The 23,655-nt window shown below is 36.7% G+C and overlaps 1 protein-coding gene across 1 annotated transcript; it reads right to left on the bottom strand.

Annotated features, from left to right (window-relative positions):
- Positions 1-681: 681 nt before the first annotated feature.
- Positions 682-15,947, bottom strand: LOC137948642 (uncharacterized). Its single transcript, XM_068794756.1, has 10 exons — positions 15,791-15,947; positions 14,168-14,390; positions 13,923-14,080; positions 13,544-13,689; positions 9,943-10,005; positions 9,747-9,839; positions 7,950-8,111; positions 6,605-6,702; positions 5,836-6,005; positions 682-1,256 (listed from the first exon to the last, which is right to left on the bottom strand). Exons 1-10 carry the CDS (start codon positions 15,900-15,902, stop codon positions 946-948), a joined length of 1,536 nt encoding a protein of 511 aa, XP_068650857.1. The 5' UTR covers positions 15,903-15,947; the 3' UTR covers positions 682-945.
- Between the last annotated feature and the right edge of the window lie 7,708 nt (positions 15,948-23,655).

The following is a 23,655-nucleotide window of genomic DNA, read 5'->3' as shown; positions in this document are numbered from 1 at the left end:
ATAATAATTAAATTCACCTTTTTACTAATTATTTTTTAGAATAATAATAGTCAAACTTTTTGTTTTCTTTTCCATAGGGTTCCAAACATACCCTAAAAGAAACTCGATGTCCTAGGTTAAGTCTCATATTTCCTTACTAGCTCATTTCGATCTAATTTACTAGAAAAAATGTAACATAATATAAGAAGTTTAATTTAAAATATTTATGATTATATTCATTTCCTTATTGTTTATTACATTCATAATGAGAAGTATCATGTTTCACTTTCCATGAACATAATATCACATGAGAAGAGACATCAAAATATAAAAAAAAAAAAAAAAAAAGAAAGGGGAGGGAGAAAATCATCCAGTTCAGTTGAAGCATTAGAGTTTTTGAGTAAGTTTAAGCATTATCATTGAATACTTTATGTAATTATTTTCTTAGATATTATTTCAGTCAAGATAAAAATATTCAAAGAGATATAATAAATGAAAATATAAACTAAGATAGGAATAAAAAGGTGTAGATGTGCTACTCCCACTAATGACCTAAATCAATCTGAATATGTTCTTGTAAAGGGTAAGATCTGTAAAGTGTAATTAAAATATTTTTAGAAATAGAAAAAAGGGTAGTTCTCCCGTTCTTCTCTTGCAGCTTCACTCAGAAAGAGAGAGGCAATACTGAAACCATAGTAAAACTTCCTGAAATCAGTGAGCTCCATTTCCTGGTTTAAGAATTTCAGGTTTTCAGTTGGAATCAACTAAAAAGAAACATATGCAACCAACCTCATGTTTAGAACAGATAATACAATTGCCTAATGCCTAACCAAAAGAGTGTTAACCTGATTTACAAAAACTTTGCAAGTGAGAATACAACAAATGAAGGAAAAACTAGGCTAAACCTACTCCTAGAGTTTAAGTCATGTACATTCAGTAATAAGATGGATACATTGTCATTAGTTTCTAGTACCACTTGAACAGGCTGATACCACTCTCACTCTCTCCAGCTGTCTCCTCAAAAGTTTCTGAGCCACTTTCAGTGCCGCCATCTGAACTAACTTCTGAAGCAACATTAATTCGATCTGCATTTTCAACAACCCAATCAGCAAACTCTGGAGACGAGGCCCACTCAGCCAATGCTTTCCTTGTTGATTGATCGGTGAATTCATCCCACTCTCTCCTTGAGAACCGCTTGCGGTTTGGTGTCTTATGGAAGGTAGAGTAGTAGTCTTGCTCATCATCTGTGGTCCTAGTGGGAGCAGAAAGATTCAACCCTACAGGACATAAAGAATACACAAGAAATTTAGCAGTAACCCATTTTTTAATGCAGATTGTCACTAAAAAGGCAATTGTGAATGTGAAGACATTAATCAAGCTAACACAATCCACATAACAAACTTCTTTTTTTTGGCAACATTGTTCCACATAAATTATTCCCTAGTTTTAAGGCATTTGTATCAATAAGCATCTGTCTTAGACACACACCTGTTGAAATGCATATATAAGGGTATTTTGGTCATTTCTTATTTGTAGGTGTGTCTCTTAAGTGTTGCAGTAAGTTAGGCAACATAATGGGAATTTATATTCCAACTTTCAAGTTAGTCTGATAAGTATTTAGAGACTTATTGAGTTTAATCTAATGTAACTTTTACCTTTTTCACTTGGTAATATATTTAAACAGATAGAGCTCGATTTTAAGCCCTATTAGAGTGCTACTCCAACGCACTCTTTGCTCTTCCTCTTGCTTCTTCTTTCTTTTTTTTTTTCTCTCCTTCTTTCTTCTCCTACTTCTCTACTGCTTAATGTTTTTCATGGTACCAAAACAGTGAATTGTAAGCTTGGGAAGCCTCTTCAGCCATATTCCTCCTCTCCCTAGTCCTGACCCCTTTTTCTACAGATTTTACTAATCTTCCCTATCTGAGTGAGTAAAGGTTCAATCTTTTCCTCCTTTTTTTGTGCCAGAACCACCAGATTGATGACTTATGCTGCCTTTTGAGTAGATCATATGCCTATCTGTACCCCAAGAGGGTTTGTTACTGCCTAGACCTGAATCTGGGACAGGCCTATACCTGCATAGACTTGCATAGTCCACGCCCTATATGCGCAATTGCATATTTTGCAGATTTGGCTTAGAATTGATGCCTAATTGATGTTGAATGAAGTTGAAGGCGCTGGTTTGATGTACTAAAGATTGCCCTAATTCAATTTTGTGTGTGGGGGGTCTACTTGTATCCGCGAAAATTATCCAAGTCAATTTTGTGTTGCTTTTGTTGTGCATTGTGGATAGTGATTGATGGTGATCAATATTGGTTAGTTTATTGCTTGGCTATGTTAAGATGTATTGCTCCAATTAACCCTTCTGGAAGCTTTGAAAGCAAGGTTTCCCATTCAACTTAGATTACCTCAATTAATTTGAATGGGAAGAATTATCTGAGTTGGTCAAAATCAGTTCTTATATTCTTAAAGGCAAAAAGGAAAGTAAAGTACCCTAAAGGAGGATCCTCCTCGCCTATGACAGAGGATTGGAAAGCAAACAATAGCCAGGTCATGGCTTAGCTTGTTAATAGAATGGAAACAAAATTCAGTGTTCAGGTTATGAGTTGTGATACCTCAAAGGACATTTGGTTGGAATCTATTTTGTGCCAGGAGAGTAACGTGTGCAAAGTATATGATCTATATGCCAAATATTTCAACAATGCCTATGAAGAAATTGTACATTAGTAAATGCAAAATAATCTCAACAACAAATTTGTTGTAAGATGATGCAGATGTTAAGTTGTGGAACCTAATTAACGCCTTACACTGAGTTGGTACACAGGTCGACCTTCACGATAAGGTCGTCGTGGGGATTGAAATCCCGGGGGAGTTGGGGCGGAGCCCTCGCCAAATCCACGATATATTAATTGTTGTTTCATTAAGGATAGTTGGAGATTTTACACATGTAATCCGGTTGCCCTAATTTTTCATTTATATTTAGGAGCGCTGCTATTTGGGTTTTATCATCATCCAAGGAGCATCTAGAATTGCAACCCGAGAGAGGTTAGAGAAAACACCTATAAGTGTGTGCGATTTCCATTGTAAACTATTTCTTCTTTATAGTGGATTACTGCAGCGACGAAAGATAGGACGTAGTCTCAGCTTGAGGCAAACCTGTATAAATCTTGTTGTATTTTTCGTGCTTTTTTTCTTCTTCCGCGTTTATTATTATTTCTCTCGTTAGTTTGGAATAGGGCGTCCAATTCCTAACAACAGACCCTCTAATTGAATGGTCATATTGAGGACAAGCCATGCCTCAATTGCTGGCTAACCCGTGCCACAAATATCTCAATTCCAGGACAGTTGCCTATCAACGAAATTTTTAAAGTCTTAATCCTTAACACTACTTGTGTGTTATAAGAAGTTGCCTACCGAGCATGGCAAGCTCCTTTCCACTACGGGCAAGTTCACCTTACTAAAATCCAGCTTGGTCAGTCTTCCCAATTATCTCCTATCCTACATGTACTATTCGGCATCGGTTTGTAAGAAGATTGACGCCATTAGGAGACACTTCCTCTAGCGTGGGTCTGAAGATGCTTTCAGATATTACCTCGTCAATTGGAAAGAAGTCTACCTCCCTCGGCTCTTAGGTGGGTTGGGTATCTATCCCACTAAAGAGATGAACAACGCCTTGGGTCTAAAACTTTAATGTCAAGCACAATAGCATATGGAGGAACATGGTTGGATTTATGATATAGTGGTTTGGTTAGTGGTGGAGAGAGGGAGGTACTCGTTGTCGCATGTCCCCAATTTGGAAATTCATATACAATTTGCTCCCCATTTTCAAACCAAAGACATCCTTCTATGCTGGAAATGGCCACAATCTCCTTTTCTTGAGTGACATTTGGTGTGGCTCTTGGCCTCTCATGGATGAATTCAATTCCATATTTAGGGTCGTCAGGATACTACTGTGGCTGAAGCGTGGAGTAAACAATCTTGGAGTTTCCGCTTCCGCCAAGGCCTAAATGAAGGGGAAACCGATGCTCTCTACTCCCTCTTATCCACCCTCGACAACATGATATTGCATGAGCATGTTCAAGATAAACTGATCTGGAAACCTAACGCAAATGGCATTTTCTCAGTGTCTTCTGCATACAACTATGTTAGAGGATAGACTTCCAACACCCCCGAGCATGATGCCACTGTGGCTTGGAAGCTCTCTGCCCCAAATAAAATATAAGTTCTTCATATGGACAATCATCCGAGAACAGATTCTTACTGCCGACACAAACACTAGTACCTCTCCAGCCATGGTCTGCCCTCTCTGCAGCACATGTTAGGAGACTGTCCAGCACATGCTTCTGCACTGTAGCTTCTCGTGGCAAGTTTGGATGGCCATGTTCATCCGAATTGGCATCCAACGTAACCTCATCGGAACCATCCGCATGGTTTTGGGGACCACACTGCTAAAACTTGGCAAAATGCTCCTCTCAGCTTGCCTTGCTCATGTGCCATGGTGCATTTGGCTTGAACGCAACAACCGACGCTTCAATCTAAAATTCAGCAGCATAGATAGCACCATCAACTCCACGGTGGGCCTCATTTCCAGTTGGGTACACACCAGAAAATAATTTGCCCCCTGGCGGGCATCCCCCTTTGCATCAACTGGCGCATACTCGCGCATATGTCGGGGCCCCCAAAGCCTCCAGCCATGGTTGAGTGGACCCCTCCCCCCTTTGGCAACATCAAACTGAACTTTGATGCCAGTGCCATTGGTTGTCCGAGACCTACTAGCATTGGCGGTGTTTTCATAAACTATTTGGGTGAAATTATCCTCTCCTATGCAGGTCCGATTGGCGTTGCTGATTCAACCATTGCCAAGGTGTCCGCCCTTTTGCAAGGTTTGACCGCTGTCAAGGATAGTCTCTCTGGTCATCTTCTCATTGAAGGTGACTCAAGCATCGTCATCAGCTGGTGTTCGGGCTCCGCTTCCCATGGCACCAACAACCTGTCTTATCCTCCATTTCTGATATTGTAACTAGTATCACTTGCTCATAGAACCATGTACCTAGATTGGCCAACTCATCGGCCGATAGACTAGTTAAACTCAGGACACACACACACCCCCCACCCCCACCCCACCGAAATCTTTGATGTAGCTCTGTTGTAACTTTCTTCTTTCCTTCGATAAAATTCAGCACTATTCCCAAAAAAAAAAAAAAAAAAAAAAAACTTGTGTGTGCAATAGGTACACTATCTCTGCCCAACCACGTCTTGGATGCCTCTAGATTAAGCACCTAACTAACCAGAACATGAATCATCTGTGCACCCACCTAAATGCCACTGTTCTACTCTACTTCATATGTCCACTGATGAGGATTTCATGTTAGCATCATTTTAAGGATTTGTTTTCTTCCTTTTTTTCCCCCAAATAATCTCTGTTTAGTACGTTAAGGCCATTTTTCTACTCTCTTGGAGCATGTATAACTTCAGGATTCACAAATATTTTTGTTTTTTTTTTAAATTTACAACTGGTTCAAAGTCACATCCGATCAAGTAGAAATTCTGTCTGGACTAAAATACCTAGTACTCAAGTAGGTAGAAGAAGAATGAAGGATTGGATGACCCCCAGCCTTGCATATGCCCTCCTGATCTTCAGGGAGCATTGTAAGTTTTTTTTTTCTCTTCTAACTGCTTGCAGCTTTCATAAATTTGTTTTCTTGTTAATAAAATTTCTAAACGATACAACTCAACAACAAGCAAGAAGTATTAGTTAAAATTCACAAAAAAAATCTCAGAGAAGTATTGATCAAATAAGAAATTTCTTCAAAAAAGAAGAGTAACAAATAAATGCATGGATTAGCCAAATAGTCGTACCATCTGAAGGAGAGGATGACCAAAGCAATGGACTCCTGCGGTTCTTCAAAACACCCCTTACAGACCCCATCTTTGGAGATTTACTAAGGAACTCAGCACGTTTATGATTAGCAGACGCTTGACAAGCCCTCTGTTGCCACAGCCTTCTATTTACATGATGACTGAGCTGCCTACAGAAATAACTTTTTTGATGAAGGCCTACAGAAATAACTATCTTCTATTTTATGATTTTTCACAAAGAAACTTAGATGCAAATATGCAAATAACAACCACATTTTCTACCACTATACCAAAATCCATCCTCCCAAATTGGAGCACTTAGAAATGAAAAAAATTATTATCATAATAGTGATAACAATGATAATAACATAATTGCCATAGACATCGTACCTATTACTCGATCATTTTCGTAAAAATTATACAATAGGTGTTTTGAACCTTTTTTTTTTTTTTTTTACTTTTTGAAATGAAAATGTCAAGAATTAAAAAATGGCTAGGGTAGGGGAGTCCAATTGTGAGAAGTTGCACTGTGTTCTGACTGCACTAATGTCAAGAATCTCATTCACCAATTCGAACTGCACCAAGGCTACAATTTCACTGGAACTGACAACTTTACTTGGGTAAGAGCTTCAAAATATTTTACTCAAATATCTGGAGGTCTTTCTCTATGTAAAACCATGCTTGAGTTACATTAGAACATCAACCACAAAAGCATAGTGTGCCATTCTACTGGGAAAGCATAAGGAAAATTCGATTTGAAAAGACTTACATTGATCTTCGACTCCGCAACAACTTAGAAGTTATCAGAGAGCAGATAATCCAAGAAGAAGAGAGTGCAAAAACTGCTAGAAGAGTATCAAAGGTGCTCTGCAGAAGTTCCAAGGTCAGAGACTGAACAGATTTCTTAAATCACATGGAGAAGAGAAAGTTCACTGGATTCACGGATAATTATTATCTACGTCACCCAGAATAAAATAACACATGAAGGATGAGTAGCATAGTTGGTGATCATACCAGAGCAGGCTATGATGCCACTGCATGATAATTGTCAATACGTGCAAGAGGTTAGATGGATAGGCTGGTCCAAAATCCTTAGAAATGAACTTTTTTATACATGTCAATGAACTTTTTCCCATTGAATGGTAACTGTTTCTCTTACTTAACAAGATCTTCAGTCATGTTGTTTTGATGGCTAAAATTGCTTCATCAGAAAGAATGGAGCCAAGGATTATCCTTAAAGCAACAACAGGTCCCAATTCATCTGTACATGTGCCTCAGGTGGCAAAAGCTCAGACAGTAGAGAGGAGCTACATATACAAATGATTGATATCGAAATGCATAATGCACACAATATATTTTGACATATCATCATCATCATCAACAAGGCCTCACCAGACCCATGTTTGATGTCAGGTACATGAATCTATAACAATTTGATGTAACTGCAGGTCCCAAATTTCATAAAGGAAGTGCATCAGTGAACAGCTTCAATGACACCTTTGTACACCGGAACATGAACTCACACATGCCAAGCAGCTAAGATTAAAAAAAGGGAAGCAGCTAGCAGCTTAGAGATATGCATGCCCACAGCTCTTTGCATCCAATTGTAAACAACTGGATACTCTTCCATACTTTTGAAGATGAAATACGCATGGAAAGACAAATATTAGCATACTGAAAACAGTAACAGGTTCAAAACAAAATCAAGTGCAAAGGCATGTACTCTTAAACTTTCTAATTGTCTCTCTTTCCAATGTTACTGTGGCTCAAAAAAACCCAATGCTAACGTCTTCATTATTACTGTGTTTAGGGGACAAAATCCAACATTACCAGAATATTTCCAAGAACAATTTTATAAAAAAGAGCAGCTAGGCTCATATCCCTCGTGAAGCAAACACATTAGCTGATAACTTTATACATTTGGGCCACTCTCAATATGGCCTGGTGATCCCTATGAAGACTTAATGTATTTAATGTTTCAACATTTTTCTTGGCTTCCCCCAGGATGCTGTATCCCTTCCTTTTGATTTAATAAATTTGAACTTATTGACAAAGAGAGGGAGAGGGAAAGAGCAGTTGGAAGATTAAGGACAAGATAGAGGGTGAGGAAGTACCTGGAAGAAAAAGACTGCTGCAATAACCCGCATTGCCCATTTCACAAAGTAAGCAGTACCAACATCCACAGTTCCATCTTCTGCAAGTACAAATTTTCGTACGATCCAGTATCCAAGTGCAGCTCCTGCGAGAAAGATGCCTACCAGTACAAACACAGATACCTGTGTGAAATAAAAAATGTTAATGTGGCATCCCAAAAAACCTCTTTCAGCTTTTTCTGGATTTTCACTTTTATGGTAAAGAACATCTTTGTATTAAAAAATTTACAGTTAAGTGCTATAAGAATTAGTGTTCAAGGGATTAAGCACAGGTGTTCACCATCATCATTATACTGATCACACCATGGAAGGAGTAATCAGCAATGAAAATAATGGCTAAAATCACGGATTTTAGGACATTGGCTCACTGAATGCTTGAATATGGAGGCTTGGATTCCAGATTCAGTATCACTGGCAATAATAAATGGTAAAAGACTACAAAAGGTGCTGTTGCAGTCTCAGACTTTACAACCAGACATACCACAAAGATGGAAGATACGTTAAGTCTCTGTTTCCACATCATAACATGCAAGTGGCAGCAATAACGACAAACCAGTTATCAAGGACCCATAGGCAAAGAATGGAAAAGGTTACTACTGAATTGCATGACTGCAACAATTGTATGTAAATCATACACTGTTGGGAAACAATTCTTTTCTCTATTTTCTTTTCTCTTTTTGATAATGAATGGGATTTTATTAAATAAAAGAGAATAGAAGAGAATGTGACTGAAAGCTACCCATTGTAGACAAATGACTCTAACCACCAAAACTACAACAGTGTCCTTTCTTTCAATAATTTATAGACCATCCAGATTTGTTCCATGTGTGAAAATAGCACAAAAAGGAACTCCAGATCAAATAAATGTTAATAGCTATATGAATAAAGAAATGGAATGCGAGTAAAAATTAAATATACAGGAAAGAATGCTAATTTGTAAAATATACTACAAGAAGCAAAAGGCACTCCAACATAGGACAATGGGTGAGAACGCATGATAATAACACACTGAGAACTGCTATAAAAGCATGTTTCAGCTTTTGTCAGCAACTGCTTCCACATGGATTACACGATCATGGACATCATGTACTACCACAAGACTCAAAAGAAATAGAAGAACCCTTCCCTCTGGCATTGACTACTTTATAGGTCAAGGTTGATTGTGAATTTGGAATCATTTATTCAAGTGATTCCAACTGCACAACTACAAAATTCATTTATACAAGTGATTCCAGACCTTTAGGATTTCTCAGCACTTCTCTATTTTCACAGCACCAGGGGAGTTTCTCAAGTCTTGATCTTGTGCATTATTAGAAGGCAAAAACAATCTGGCATGAGATAGAAGAACAATGGAAACTTAAAAGTAAAATATTTGATGAGGAAACCACTATCTCCCCTTCCACAATTCAATATTTAATTGAACTTAAGACTTCCATTACAAGCGGCAGACCATAAAAGAGAGGCATCCCTTCTCTAATCAAATGATAACCCATGTGAACCAATGTAATTCTCCCCACGAAAGCCACATCTCTAATCAAATTCCAACTCACGTGAATCAAAGTCTCCTTTTTAGTTTGAGGCAGCCTAAATTTTATACTTCTAGTTAAAATAATGACACACTTATGTTTGTTACAGAACATAAAAGCAAAGACTCAGAACAGGGTGTTGACAGCCATGGCTTCCTAGTGTTGAATGACCTTTCTAGACTGCAACCTCTCACTCACCACACCAAAATGAGAAAGCAAGAAGAGGACTTACTGGATTATACATATCTTCACTCAGTCCAAAGCTCACTAGAATTGAGTTGACCAGCATTGAAAAGTAGTGTACAAGAAAAGAACCAAGACCAATCTGAAATAAAAAATGATAAATCTAGTCAGGAACACGAATCAAGGACAAAAAAGCACAAGATAATAAAAAATATACCATCTCTCCAAAAAAAAAAAAAACATACCATCGATCCATAGATAGTAAGGTAAAACAAATTTTTCCTGCCAGTTGGCAATAACTTCATTCCCTGTATGAGAATGAGGAAATAAAGAGTTTATGAGAACTTTAAACAGCAATATGTCATGGTCCACATAGCACAATAACTGTTTTCTAATGTTGAGAGAAATAACAGATAAGAATCAGTTATATGCACAGAAAATATAACGGAAAAGGAAAATAAAAAAGTAAGCATTCACTGTCAACAAAATAAAAAAGTTCAATATTCTTTTACAATGAAGCTGAGAATTTATTCAGAAGAGAAGCCCCAAGCAGCAAAGAGGACTAACACCTTACAGAAGACAATAAACAAAAACCAAAGAAAACAAAAAGAATACATCCATCAGACAAGCAAAAAATAAAATATGACAAAAGAATGCATCCAATACACGAGCTTAAAAAAATCGAAAAGCCAGAGGAGTGGAACCACACACAACAAGGCATTGTCGGGGATCTCATCAATCATGAGGGAGTCAGCCAAGGAATTGAGTATTGACCCCTCTCAGAATATGCCTAACAGTCACCACAAGATAATCAGTACGGCCCATAATCTCATTGAAGTATTGAAGGAGATACCATGGTGCAGTAGTGTAGCGAGAAATGAAACTGATGACATACAAAGAATCCCCCTCCACCATGAATGGCTCAGAGAAAAGAGAACCATAAAGCTTAAAACCCTCAAGGCAAGATCTCAACTCAGCCTCAGCAAAATCAGCATGTCTAAAGGGAGCACAATAGATGTGCATAATCCTACTACTGCTATTGCAGATCACCACCCCCACCAACAGGCCCGAGGTTTCCCTTCTTCTTCTTTTTCTTTTTTATTTGAAATGGTGTAAGCTTTTGTTGAGCTTGAGAAATAAGCAGATTACTAGAAACTCAACATTCTATAAAAGAAAGAAGCTTCTGGATATAATGAATGGTTGAGAAACACCCTCATTACCAAAGACATCAGCCATGGAATTTGCAGCCCTTAATGTGCTGCCACAAAAAAACAAAAATCTTGCATAAATCCATGATTTCTTAGTAAATATATCCGAAACACCAAGGGGGCTTGAATCTGCCATTCATCCGACTAATCACTACTGAAGAATCCCTTCAAAAATCAATAGAGCTGAGAATTTTTCAAAATACAGCTTGCGACCTCGCCTTAGAATGCCAATTTCAGCTTCGGCAGACTCCTTCAAGCCAATGGGGCTAGAAAGTGTAAACCAAACTGTGTTGCCCTCATCTTTATGACCCTACCAACCCCAGCCCAACCCAGGTTACCCGAGGAACTTCAATCAAATTTTGATTTAAGGCACACCAAGGGGGCTTGGATCTGCCATTCATCCGACTAATCACTACTGAAGAATTCCTTCAAAAATCAATAGAGCTGAGAATTTTTCAAAATACAGCTTGCGACCTCGCCTTAGAATGCCAATTTCAGCTTCGGCAGACTCCTTCCAGCCAATGGGGCTAGAAAATATAAACCAAACTGTGTTGCCCTCATCTTTATGACCCTACCAACCCCAGCCCAACCCAGGTTACCCGAGGAACTTCAATCAAATTTTGATTTAAAGCACCCTGAGGGTGGGAAAATACAGACCTTCGCTTTTGAAATCCCTTCAAAACCGAACTTGATCCAACCATCAAGAGGAACAGATAACTTGTGGGCTCCCATCATGAGGATAGCTAATAGTTGTTTCAGATTCTTCAGCAAAATGGTGTTTCCTGACAGCATTTTGCTGTGGGTAAGACCATCTCTCTTGTATACCCAGGCTTTAAGTTCTCTAAATCCGGCACCCTAAAACATACTCTTTGATTTTTTACCCTAAGGTTCACCACTTTTCCCTCAAAAAAAACTAAAAACAACAACACAATAATGATAATAATAGCAGAAATACAATAATAGATAAAAGTCAATATACTTATGTTTAACATGAATGTCCTTTTTTCAGAAAGAAGAAGAAGAAAATGAGAAGTTTAAAAGAAGGGGAAAGCCCCAGAAGGCAAAAATGAAACACCAAAACTCCAAATTGGTGGAATAATTTCAGCAGACAAGCTCAAAATATACGTCCAGAAAAAAATATAAATAATTCAAAAGAAACTAAAGAGTGTTTTATTTATGTTAAACTTGGGTTAGGTCCATTCCAAAATAACTAGCCGAACTTACAAGAGTTTTTTCAACTAACAACAACAGGGATTTTGTTACTTCAAAAATTCATTACTATATCAGCTCCAACTTGTCCATAGATGAGTCAACTGCCAGTACTTGGGAGATAGTTCCTCATGTATGTTGTGATGCAGATGATTTTATACCAGCAATTAAACTACGGATGGCATGAATAGGAAAGAAGGAACATGAGTCAGGCCTTAGAATCTAAAAGTTTCAAATTGCCAATCTAAAAATGAGTATATGAGCTAAAACTACACATGGAACAAATTCAATATAACTTAAAATGACTTGCCAAAAGCTGTACAACAAAGATTCTTTCTGCTTTCTAGATTATACAAACAACATCAACCACATATCCAGGAGAACATTACTCGTTAATAAATGTGTGGTAGCTTAATAGGAGATAGCAGTAAGCATGAAGGCAAAATTTTACAATATGGACATTAGGCTTTCTGAGGTAGAACTCAGAGAATGAAGAAGCAACATTTGCAGGAGACAAAGGGAGAATGTAGATACGGATCTGTGTCAAAAATAGAAAAAGCAGCACTGAAATTAACCAACTATTATCATCCCCCAAAATTGTATAAATACATGGGTTAATAAAAATGCTATCTGATATATTTTAGAATGTTTGAGTTTTTCACGGAAGACAGGTAAAGCTTGATAAGAAGTGTTTATTATTGACAGTTTAAGGAAGCAACAAGAAATAAAGGACCCAAATTTACATGAACAGAAATGGGGAAGAATACTTGAAGAACGGTAATATAGCTATAAAGCATTCTAGGCATAGGATTGGAACATTGAGTAGCAGAGCCCACATAGTTGGGATAAGTCTTTGATTAAAAGTAGAACAGAACATGGTATATGTAAATGTCAATGACTCACGGTATTATTTCAAATCTAATTTTGGAACCATGTCAATGAAGGAAGCCATTATTAGAAAGTACATGGTATCCACTTTGTATCCTTGAATCAGTCTATGAGATGATTAATGGATTTTGAATAAGAAGTCAAGAAATCTTATTTTTGGGGAAATAATCTGTAAATCAGATACCCCTGTAATCACTCTCTGTAAAATTTCTTATCTTCCCTATTCCAAAGTTTTCTGCCAAATAAAGAGGAAATCGGGAATACTTTTGTTTTTCTATAATTTATGGAAAAAAAAAGAAACCATCCAAATGTTGTCGCTTCCATACAGAAAGGCATTATGGCGGATAAACGCAGAGCCCATATACTAAAACTATTGTTTGCCATTTCTAATGAGAAAATGCCAGAGACAATTTATAAGACAGCAGATTCCAGGCACCATGGATTAATTTCAAGGGGCAGTGACTAGAAAACAAAAATCAAAAAGAGCATTTAAAGGTCAACAGCCAAAAACAAGAAGAAGGGAAAAAAGAAGGAACCATACCTGAAACAATAGGATCAGAACAACAAGCACAACGCCAAGAGCCATGGAACTGCTATAGTAAAATGGCACCCAATGACTGACAATTGGAGCGAGTAGTAGCAAAACAAACCCAAAACCGAGGCAAATAATACGCCATTGTTGAAACTCTGGAATTCAAAATAAACTCCAACACTTGTTAGGAAAGAAAAAAAAAAGTTAAAAGCACCAGAAGGTCTATTACAGGAAATGTAAGTATTCTTGGCAAAGAGTGAAAGAAAGATTGTTAACATACTGAAAGAGAGAAATTTCTTTAGAATTGTTAATATGCAAATGTAGAAACATTTAAAAAAAATGCAAAATATAGAAACCACAGCATAGACCTCAAGATCAACAACATAACCTTCTTGAAGAGAAATAGTAACGGAACCAGATGCTCCATCCGTGAATCTGACATCAACATATCTATCCTCGTAAGGTGACATAATACTGCTCCATTGTCCCTTCTGTATGGCCTTCCACTCATCATTTGCACACTGACATAAGCCAAGAGAAGTATTCCTGCAAAATTCCCCCACATTCAATTACAGATACCTAAAAAATGGTATTAGCAGAGTACATAAAACCAACTCAAGATTATTTACTTACTGATGGAAGCAAACTGCAATTTTACTATGTAGCCTGCTAGGTATTACTGCTGATGGCTCCAATGTAACTCGAAATGAATTAGAAAATCTGTTTACTTTTAGCCTGGACAACCCAGCAACTTGTATACGCTCGCATGATATAATATCTTTGGCGCTGTATGCAGATGATTGTTCAAAATGGGGCAGCGGGTGGACATGAAGAACTGGGTTGCTTGTATTAACAACTGCAGGCTAGGAAAATTCAAGATTAACACACCAGAAGCAGCATAATAACACTAAATGATAATACTTGAGTAATACCTTAATTTCAAATGAAAAATATATTTATTCGATAATAAACACCCATTATAGACAATATCGAGATCCTGATGTTCTATTCCAAACATATAATATGTCCGCAATATACATAAACGATCTTAAACCTGCCAACTACAGGTAACCTCAAGTTTATCCCAAGAAACATTAATGTCAATATTTCTTGAAAACTTCCTTATGCACAATGAATACCAAGACATACAAAAAAATAAAAGGTCAAGTAGTCATGCCCGCATATTGCAACCCAGAACTGACTAGGAACTAAACATTAAAAACTATATGAGAAGGAGAAACTAAATAACTGGCCTACACCACACAAGATGCATGCTGCAAAATACACTAACAAACCAACATTAAAAGGAAACTGAAGTTTTAGCTGAGAAGCATAGCAGTGTTTATGTTTTGAGTATTGATATGGCAACAATCGATGTTTCAAAATATTCTATAGATCCAGAATTTGGCCTAATTAAATTGAAATGTGACATTTGAAACAAAAGTTATGTGATGAACATTAAACCTTTATTTGAAGTACTCTACGTCAATTGACACTAATCTATCAACATAGTTGTTGTAAACCCAAATAACATAGAACCAGAATGAAAATTCTGTGTGAAGATAAGAGACTCTTGAGTAAAATGAATGTGCCTTGGTACGAGTAAACGTGATGCCTATTGTGAAGTTAAGTCCAAGGCCCAATACCAAAATGACTAGCCAACTTAGGAAGCCTCTTTCCCAACTAATAAACTCAAAATTTTTGTACTCACTAATCCATATGGGATTATTCCTTAACACTCTCATCACATGTAGGCCTTCTTTTGTGGCTTTTCAAGTGGATAATTTGGGTGGAGACCCACATACGAGTACCTGCTCTAATACCATGTGAAGATGGTGCAAACCCATCCCAAAATGACTAGCCAACTTAAAAACCTCTTTCCTAACTAATAAAGTCAAAATCTTTGTATTCACTAATTCAAACTAATAAAGTCAAAATATTTGTATTCACTAATTCATGTATGACTATTACTTAACGCCTATAACAGAAGTGGTTACAAATAAACCTGAAAAAACAACCTAAACACTCCAAAAGTTCTTCAACATCACGCCTAAACTACACCTGCCTCAGCAACCACCGCGCAGTAGATGAGCAACAGACCGACGAAACGAGAAAAACCAAGAGATAAAACAAAGGAAATTAAATAGTTTCAGCACCCTTGACGGAGCTCGAAATTTCTTTCGTTCTCCCTTTGAAGCATTTTCATACGGTGAGACTGATAAAAATGAGAGGAACAGAAAAGAAAGAAGAAAGTACCTTTGAACGTGATGTGCTCGGCCCGCGAAAGGTTGAAACAGAAGGCAAGAGAAAAAAATATGAGAATTGAACGAGGGAAAGGAGTACAAGACGCTGGAGAGAAGTTGGCCATCTCAGTTTCACCGAAACAGAGAGAGAACAGGGCGCCAAACTGAAAAGGGAGTTTCGTAGTTTTCTTGTTGACGATTTTTTTTTGTTCGGGGATAAAGTCGGCCTAAGCGTATTTTCTTAATACAGCCCTTGTTTTGATCTAATTCTAAATTCAACCCTAAGTATGCTGCAACTTTACATAAGGGCTTATAGTCTAACCTCTTCCCGTCTTACCTCACTTCATTCCTTGTGAACAAGGGGCAATGTCGACCTCCATTACTCATCGTTTTGTTATAAATAAATTTTCATAATTAAATAGATTAATTAGTTTAAGTAATAATAAAATAATTATTTCAAGGATAATAATTTTTTTAATTACTTTAAACCCTACTAGGTAATGTTTGGAAAAAATGTTATATATATTACGACATTCGTAAGTGGATTTAGAAATTACTCCAGTTTATTTGATGTAGTTTATGTAACTTTGTGACTTTTTATCACGTTTAAAACATATTTTGATTAAATTTAAAAGTATTACCAAGACATATTTTGGTTAAATTTATAATAGTAAGTGCATATTTGATGTTAGTACCATGCAAGCATTTTGGTTTTCATTTTGTTGCTTGTAAATCACTATAGAGTAGCATAAATGTCGATATACTTTAAAAAATTCAAATTAGTATCCTATATTGGTGAGAACAAGCCTTGAAATAGGGATGTATTCTTATTTGTTTCATTTACCAACAATTGAAAGTCAGTTTATCATCCATTTTACTACTTTTTTTATTAGGTGTAGATTCATCACATTGGGTTATACTTGCCCTCCAAACCTACGGAAACAAGAACTCAAAACCTCCCACTAAAAAGCCTGAGGGTGAGCATCATGTCGGGTTTCATGGGGAACCTGACTTGACCAAACCTGAAAAACCCGGGTTTGGGTTTTTAATTTTACTTTGTGGGTCGAGGATGGGGCGGGAAAAAAAACCCGACCTACATATGAGACAAATATATAAAACGGACTTGAGACGGGTTGGGTTTTACGAGGAAGGGGCAGGAACTGATCGGGTTTATAGGGACGAGGTTGGGACAAGGGTTACAAGGATGATGATCAGCTCTTGTTCAAGCTTGATGAATAGGGTTTTTGTATGGGATCAAATTTTGGGGTTAAGGATCGAGGAACGGGTTTTGGTAAACTCCCCGACCTAACCCATGCCCACCCCTAAAAAACCCCCTCAAATAGGCCACAATCCAAGTTCTCATTACCCACTAAATAAATAATTATATTATACTTAAAATCATAAAAATATATAAAATATAATAAATCTAAATATCTTAACTAAAGATGTAGCAAATATCTTTGATTATAGAATATTTTAAACCAATTCATCAACTATTTAGGAGATGAAATTTCATTACATTTATGTGGGAATTGATAAGAGTTATAAAATATTAATCGAATTATTTGGATACCAGAGTAAAAAAAATACCCATTTCCATATTTTTTAATAAATTATATACTAATAAAACATTCCTACATATGTAAAGCTTATACATAAAGGGGTATAATAATAAAATGGGTAATATTGTGAGCTCCTTTAAAAATAAAAAAATAGAATGATAGGGATTTAGGGTTTTCCTGGCTCCTTTTCTAGTTTGTTATCCCTGTCAACGAAAAAACACATTCTTTCGCCTCTCTTTACCCGTCTGTGTAGTAAGTATTTTTCTCTTGTAAAGGGTAAGATCCGTAAAGTGTAATTAAAATATTTTTAGAAATAGAAAAAAGGGTAATTCTCCCGTTCTTCTCTTGCAGCTTCACTCAAAAAGAGAGGCAACGCTGAAACCATAGTAAAACTTCCTGAAATTAGTGAGCTCCATTTCCTGGTTTAAGATTTCAGGTTTTCAGTTGGAATCAACTAAAAAGAAACATATGCAACCAACCTCATGTTTAGAACAGATAATACAATTGCCTAATGCCTAACAAAGAGAGTGTTAACCTGATTTATTAAAACTTTGCAAATGAGAATGCAACAAATGAAGGAAAAACTATCCTCGAGTTAATTTCAAGTCATGCACCCGCTGCCTCATTTTGAACAATCATCTGCAAACAACGCCAAAGATATTATATCATGCGAGCGTATACAAGTTGTTGGGTTGTCCGCGCTAAAAGTAGACAGATTTTCTAATTCATTTCGAGTTACACTGGAACCATCAGCAATAATACCTAGCAGGTTACATAGTAAAATTGCAGTTTGCTTCCATAAGTAAGTAAATAATCTTGAATTGGTTTTATGTACTCTACTAATACCATTTTTTAGGTATCTGTAATTGAATGTGGGGGAATTTTGCAGGAATACTTCTCTTGGCTTATGTCAGTGTGCAAATGATGAGTGGAAGGCCATACAGAAGGGGCAATGGAGCAGTATTATGTCACCTGACGATGATAGATATGTTGATGTCAGATTCACGGATGGAGCATCTGGTTCCGTTACGATTTCTCTTCAAGAAGGTTATGTTGATGATCTTGAGGTCCATGCTGTGGTTTCTATATTTGCATTTTTGTTTTAAATGTTTCTACATTTGCATATTAATAATTCTTAAGAATTTTCTCTCTTTTAGTATGTTTACAATCTTTCTTTCACTCTTTGTCAAGAATACTTACAGTTCCTGTAATAGACCTTCTGGTGCTTCTAACTTTTGTTTTTGTTTTCTTTCCTAACTAGTGTTGGAGTTTATTTTGAATTCCAGAGTTTCAACAATGGCGTATTATTTGCTTCGGTTTTGGGTTTGTTTTGTTACTACTAGCTCCAATTGTAAGTCATTGGGTGCCATTTTACTGTAGCAGTTCCATGGCTCTTGGCGTTGTGCTTGTGGTTCTGATCCTATTGTTTCAGGTATGGTTCCTACTTTTTTCCCTTCTTATTTTTGGTTGTTGACCTTTAAATGCTCTTTTTGATATTTCTTTTCTAGTCACTGCCCCCTGAAATTAATCCATGGTGCTTGGAATCTGCTGTCTTATAAATTGTCTCTGGCATTTTCTCATTAGAAATGGCAAAGAATAGTTTTAGTATATGGGCTCTGTATTTATCCTCCATAATGCCTTTCTGTATGGAAGCAACAACATTTTGATGGTTTCTTTTGTTTTTTTTTTCATAAATTATAAAACAACAAAAGAATTCCTGATTTCCTCTTTTTTTGGCAGAAAACTTTGGAATAGGGAAGATAAGAAATTTTACAATGAGTGATTACAGGGGGACCTGATTTACAGATTATTTCCCCAAAAATAAGATTTCTTGACTTCTTAATCAAAATCCATTAATCATCTCATAGACTGATTCAAGGATACAAAGTGGATACCATGTACTTTCTAATAATGGCTTCCTTCATTGACATGGTTCCAAAATTAGATTTGAAATAATACCGTGAGTCATTGCCATTTACATATACCATTTCCTGTTCTACTTTTAATCAAAGACTTATCCCAACTATGTGGGCTCTGCTACACAATGTTCCAATCCTATGCCTAGAATGCTTTATAGCTATTTTACCATTCTTCAAGTATTCTTCGCCATTTCTGTCCATGTAAATTTGGGTCCTTTATTTCTTATTGCTTCCATAACTGTCAATAATAAACACTTCTTATCAAACATTATCTGTCTTCCGTAAAAAACTCAAACATGCTAAAACATATCGGATAGCACTTTTATTAACCCATGTATTTATAAAATTTTGGAGGGATGTATTTAATTTCAGTGCTGCTTTTTCTATTTTTGACATGTATCAGTATCTACATTCTCCCTTTGTCTCATGCAAATCTTGCTTCTTCATTCTCTGAGTTGTACCTCAGAAAGCATGGCTTCTGTAATGTCCATATTGTAAAATTTTGCCTTCATGCTTACTGCAATCTCCTATTAAGCTACCACACATTTATTAACGAGTAATGTTCTTCTGGATGTGTGGTTGATTTTATTTGTAGAATCTAGAAAGCAGAAAGAATCCTTGTCGTACAGCTTTTGGCAAGTCATTAAGTTATATTGAATTTGTTCCATGTGTAGTTTTAGCTCATATACTCATTTTTAGATTGATAATTTGAAACTTTTAGATTCTAAGGCCTGACTCATGTTCCTTCTTTCCTATTCATGCCATCCTTAATTTAATTGCTGATATAAAATCATCTTCACAACATACATGAGGTACTATCTCCCAAGTACTGGCAGTTGACTCATCCATGGACAAGTTGGAGCTAATATAGTATTGAAATTTTGAAGTGAAAAAATCCCTGTTGTTGTTAGTTGAAAAAACTCTTGTAAGTTCGGCTAGTTATTTTGGAATGGACCTAACCCAAGTTTAACATAATTAAAACTCTCTTAGTTTCTTTTGAATTATTTATATGTTTTTTCTGGACGTATATTTTGAGATTATCTGCTGGAATTATTCCACCAATTTAGAGTTTTGGTGTTTCATTTTTGCCTTCTGGGGCTTTCCCCTTCTTTTAAACTTCTCATTTTCTTCTTCTTCTTTCTGATAAAAGGACATTCATGTTAAGCATAAGGATATTGACTTTTATCTATTATTGTATTTCTACTATTATTAGCATTATTGTGTTGTTGTTGTTAGTTTATTTTTTGGGGAAAAGTGGTGAACCTTAGGGTAAACAATCAAATAGTATGTTTTAGGGTGCTAGATTAAGAGAACTTAAAGCCTGGGTATACAAAAGGGATGGTGTTACCCACAGCAAAATGCTGTCAGGAAACACCAATTTACTGAAGAATCTGAAACAACTATTAGCTATACTCATGATGGGAGCCCACTAGTTGTCTGTTCCTCTTGATGGTTGGATCAAGTTAGGTTTTGTAGGGAGTTCAAAAGGGAAGCTCTGGATTTTCCCTCCCTGAGGGTGCCTTAAATCAAATTTTGATCGAATCTCCTTGGGTAACCTGAGTTGGGCTGGGATTGGTAGGGTCATAATAGATGCGGGGAACACAGTTTGGTTTACATTTTCTAGCCCATTGGCTGGAAGGAGTCTGCCGAAGCTGAAATTGGCATTCTAAGGCGAGGTTGCAAACTGTATTTTGAAAAATTCTCAGCTCTATTAATTCTTGAAGGGATTCTTCTGTAGTGATTAGTCGGATGAGCCCCCTTGGTGTCTAGGATATATTTACTAAGAAATCATGGATTTATGCATGATCTTTGTTCTTTTGTGGCAGCACATTTAGGGCTGCAAATTACATGGTTGACGTCTTTGGTAATGAGGGTGTTTCTCAACCATTCCTTATATCCAGAAACTTCTTTCTTTTATAGAATGTTGAGTTCCTAGTAATCTGCTTATTTCTCAAGCTCAACAAAAGCTTACAACATTTCAAATAAAAAAGAAAAAAAAAGAAAAAGGGAAACCTCGAGCCTGTTGGTGGGGGTGGTGATCTGCAATAGCAGTAGTAGGATTATGCACATCTATTGTGCTCCCTTTAGACATGCTGATTTGTCTGAGGCTGAGTTGAGATCTTGCCTTGAGGGTTTTAAGTGTTATGGTTCTCTGTTATCTGAGCCATTAATGGTGGAGGGGGATTCTTTGTATGTCATCAGTTTCATTTCTCGCTACTCTACTGCACCACGGTATCTCCTTCAATACTTCAATGAGATTATGAACTGTACTGATTATCTTGTGGTGACTGTTAGGCATATTCTGAGAGGGGTCAATACTCAATTCATTGGCTGACTCCTTCATGATTGATGGGATCCCCGACAATGCCTTGTTGTGTGTGGATTCCACTCCTCTGGCTTTTTTATTTTTTTAATGCTCGTGTATTGGATGCATTTTTTGTCATAGTTTACTTTTTGCTTGTCTGATGGATGTATTCTTTTTGTTTTCTTTGGTTTTTGTTTATTGTCTTCTGTTAGCTGTTAGTCCTCTTTGCTGGTTGGGGCTTCTCTTATCAATAAATTTTAAGCTTCATTGTAAAATAATATTGAACTTGTTTATTTTGTTGATTGTGAATGCTTACTTTTTTATTTTCCTTTTCCTTTATATTTTCTGTGCATATAACTGATTCTTATCTGTTATTTCTCTCAACGTTAAAAAACAGTTATTGTGCTATGTGGACCATGACATAGTGCTGTTTAAAGTTCTCATAAACTCTTTATTTCCTCATTCTCATACAGGGAATGAAGTTATTGCCAACTGGCAGAAAAAAGGTGGGGGAATTTTGCAGGAATATTTCTCTTGGCTTATGTCAGTGTGCAAATGATGAGTGGAAGGCCATACAGAAAGGGCAATGGAGAAGTATTATGTCACCTTACAAGGATAGATATGTTGATGTCAGATTCATGGATGGAGAATTTGGTTCCGTTACGATTTCTGTTCAAAAAGGTTATGTTGATGATCTTGAGGTCCATGTTGTGGTTTCTATATTTGCATTTTTGTTTCAAATATTTCTACATTTGCATATTAACAATTCTTAAAAAATTTCTCTCTTTCAGTATGTTTACAATATTTTCTTTCACTCTTTGTCAAGAATACTCACAGTTCCTGTAATAGACCTTCTGGTTCTTTTAACTTTTGTTTTTGTTTTCTTTCCTAACTAATGTTGGAGTTTCTTTTGAATTCCAGAGTTTCAACAATGGCGTATTATTTGCCTCGATTTTGGATTTGTTTTGCTACTACTAGCTCCAATTGTCAGTCATTGGGTGCAATTTATTATAGCAGTTCCATGGCTCTTGGTGTTGTGCTTGTTGTTCTGATCCTATTGTTTCAGGTATGGTTCCTACTTTTTTCCCTTCTTCTTGTTTTTGACTGTTTTTGGTAGATAGTGGAAAACCAAGTGTTTAACCACGGACCATAACATCACACACCCCTTGGAGAAAGAGTTTGCCCTCAAGCTCTTAAGAGCTGACGCTCAACAAAATCCTCTGTTACGAGACGACGTCACGGCGGCCCACTTTAGCGAGACCACTAGGTCCCCCTCCGGGATTTGAACTCGTAACGTAAATGGTGGCTCTAATACCAAATGTTATGCACCTAGCCAAGACTACCCAAAAGACCGCCTGGTAGGTAGCGAAAAGCCAAATACTTAACCCATGGCCATAATAGCAGATTCCAAATGTTTCACGTTAAATTAGTTGTTATTTTGTTAGATAATTTGAGAGGAAGAACTCAAGATACTTGTCTCAGATATGCTTCTGAGTGCACGAATTGCTGCACCTTTGCAGCGTTCCCATTAAAAGAAGCACGGTTTTCTTTCTGTATGGATTAGTATGTATTAGCAACTAAGCCATCGATTAAAGTAAACCAATAATATTTTCAAAATTCACGAAAAGAGACTACTTACAGCAACCAGCGAATTTCTCGACTCAGTCGAAGGTTTCTTCGATTCCTTGTTAGTTTCATCTATAAAGAAGAAGCAAATCAACGATATTAAACCCTAAACCCTGAACTTAGCCCAGCTCTACCCTAAACACTAAACACTAGAATCATACCTAAAGTCATGTTCATCTTCTTCTCCATAAGAGCAATAGCCTCACTCGTCATTGGCTTTAGCTCAGTTGCCATTTACAAAAGGTAATAAAAACAATTACAGGCCGAATAGCACAAGGTAGGGTTCCCACCGAAGAAAAAGAAATAAGCAAACAATAAAACAACCAACAGTTTACCGAATCTTGATAATCCAAAAATCCCAACCCAAAGCGTGGGGCTTAAATCGAGAAAGAGGTGTAGAATTTTAGGGGAGAGGAGCAGAGCGGAGGTTCAGAGGAAACTTGAGAGAAAAGAAAAGAAAAGTGGG

This window comes from Aristolochia californica, unplaced genomic scaffold (genome assembly GCF_029961685.1).
Source record: "Aristolochia californica isolate CCGP_79_NKW_82.1479 unplaced genomic scaffold, dmAriCali1.0.hap1 SCAF_13, whole genome shotgun sequence".
Lineage (NCBI taxonomy): Eukaryota > Viridiplantae > Streptophyta > Magnoliopsida > Piperales > Aristolochiaceae > Aristolochia > Aristolochia californica.
Note: the sequence above shows the minus strand (reverse complement) of the source record. Positions and strands in the feature narration are given on the sequence as shown.

Coding starts and splice junctions, on each gene's coding strand:
- LOC137948642 (XM_068794756.1), bottom strand. CDS start 15,902: ATGGCCAACTTCTCTCCAGCGTCTTGTACTCCTTTCCCTCGTTCAATT. Junction 10,006..13,543: donor TTCTGATCCTATTGTTTCAG/GTATGGTTCCTT, acceptor ATTCTCATACAG/GGAATGAAGTTATTGCCAAC. Junction 6,703..7,949: donor CAGCAGTCTTTTTCTTCCAG/GTACTTCCTCAC, acceptor GAACTTCTGCAG/AGCACCTTTGATACTCTTCT.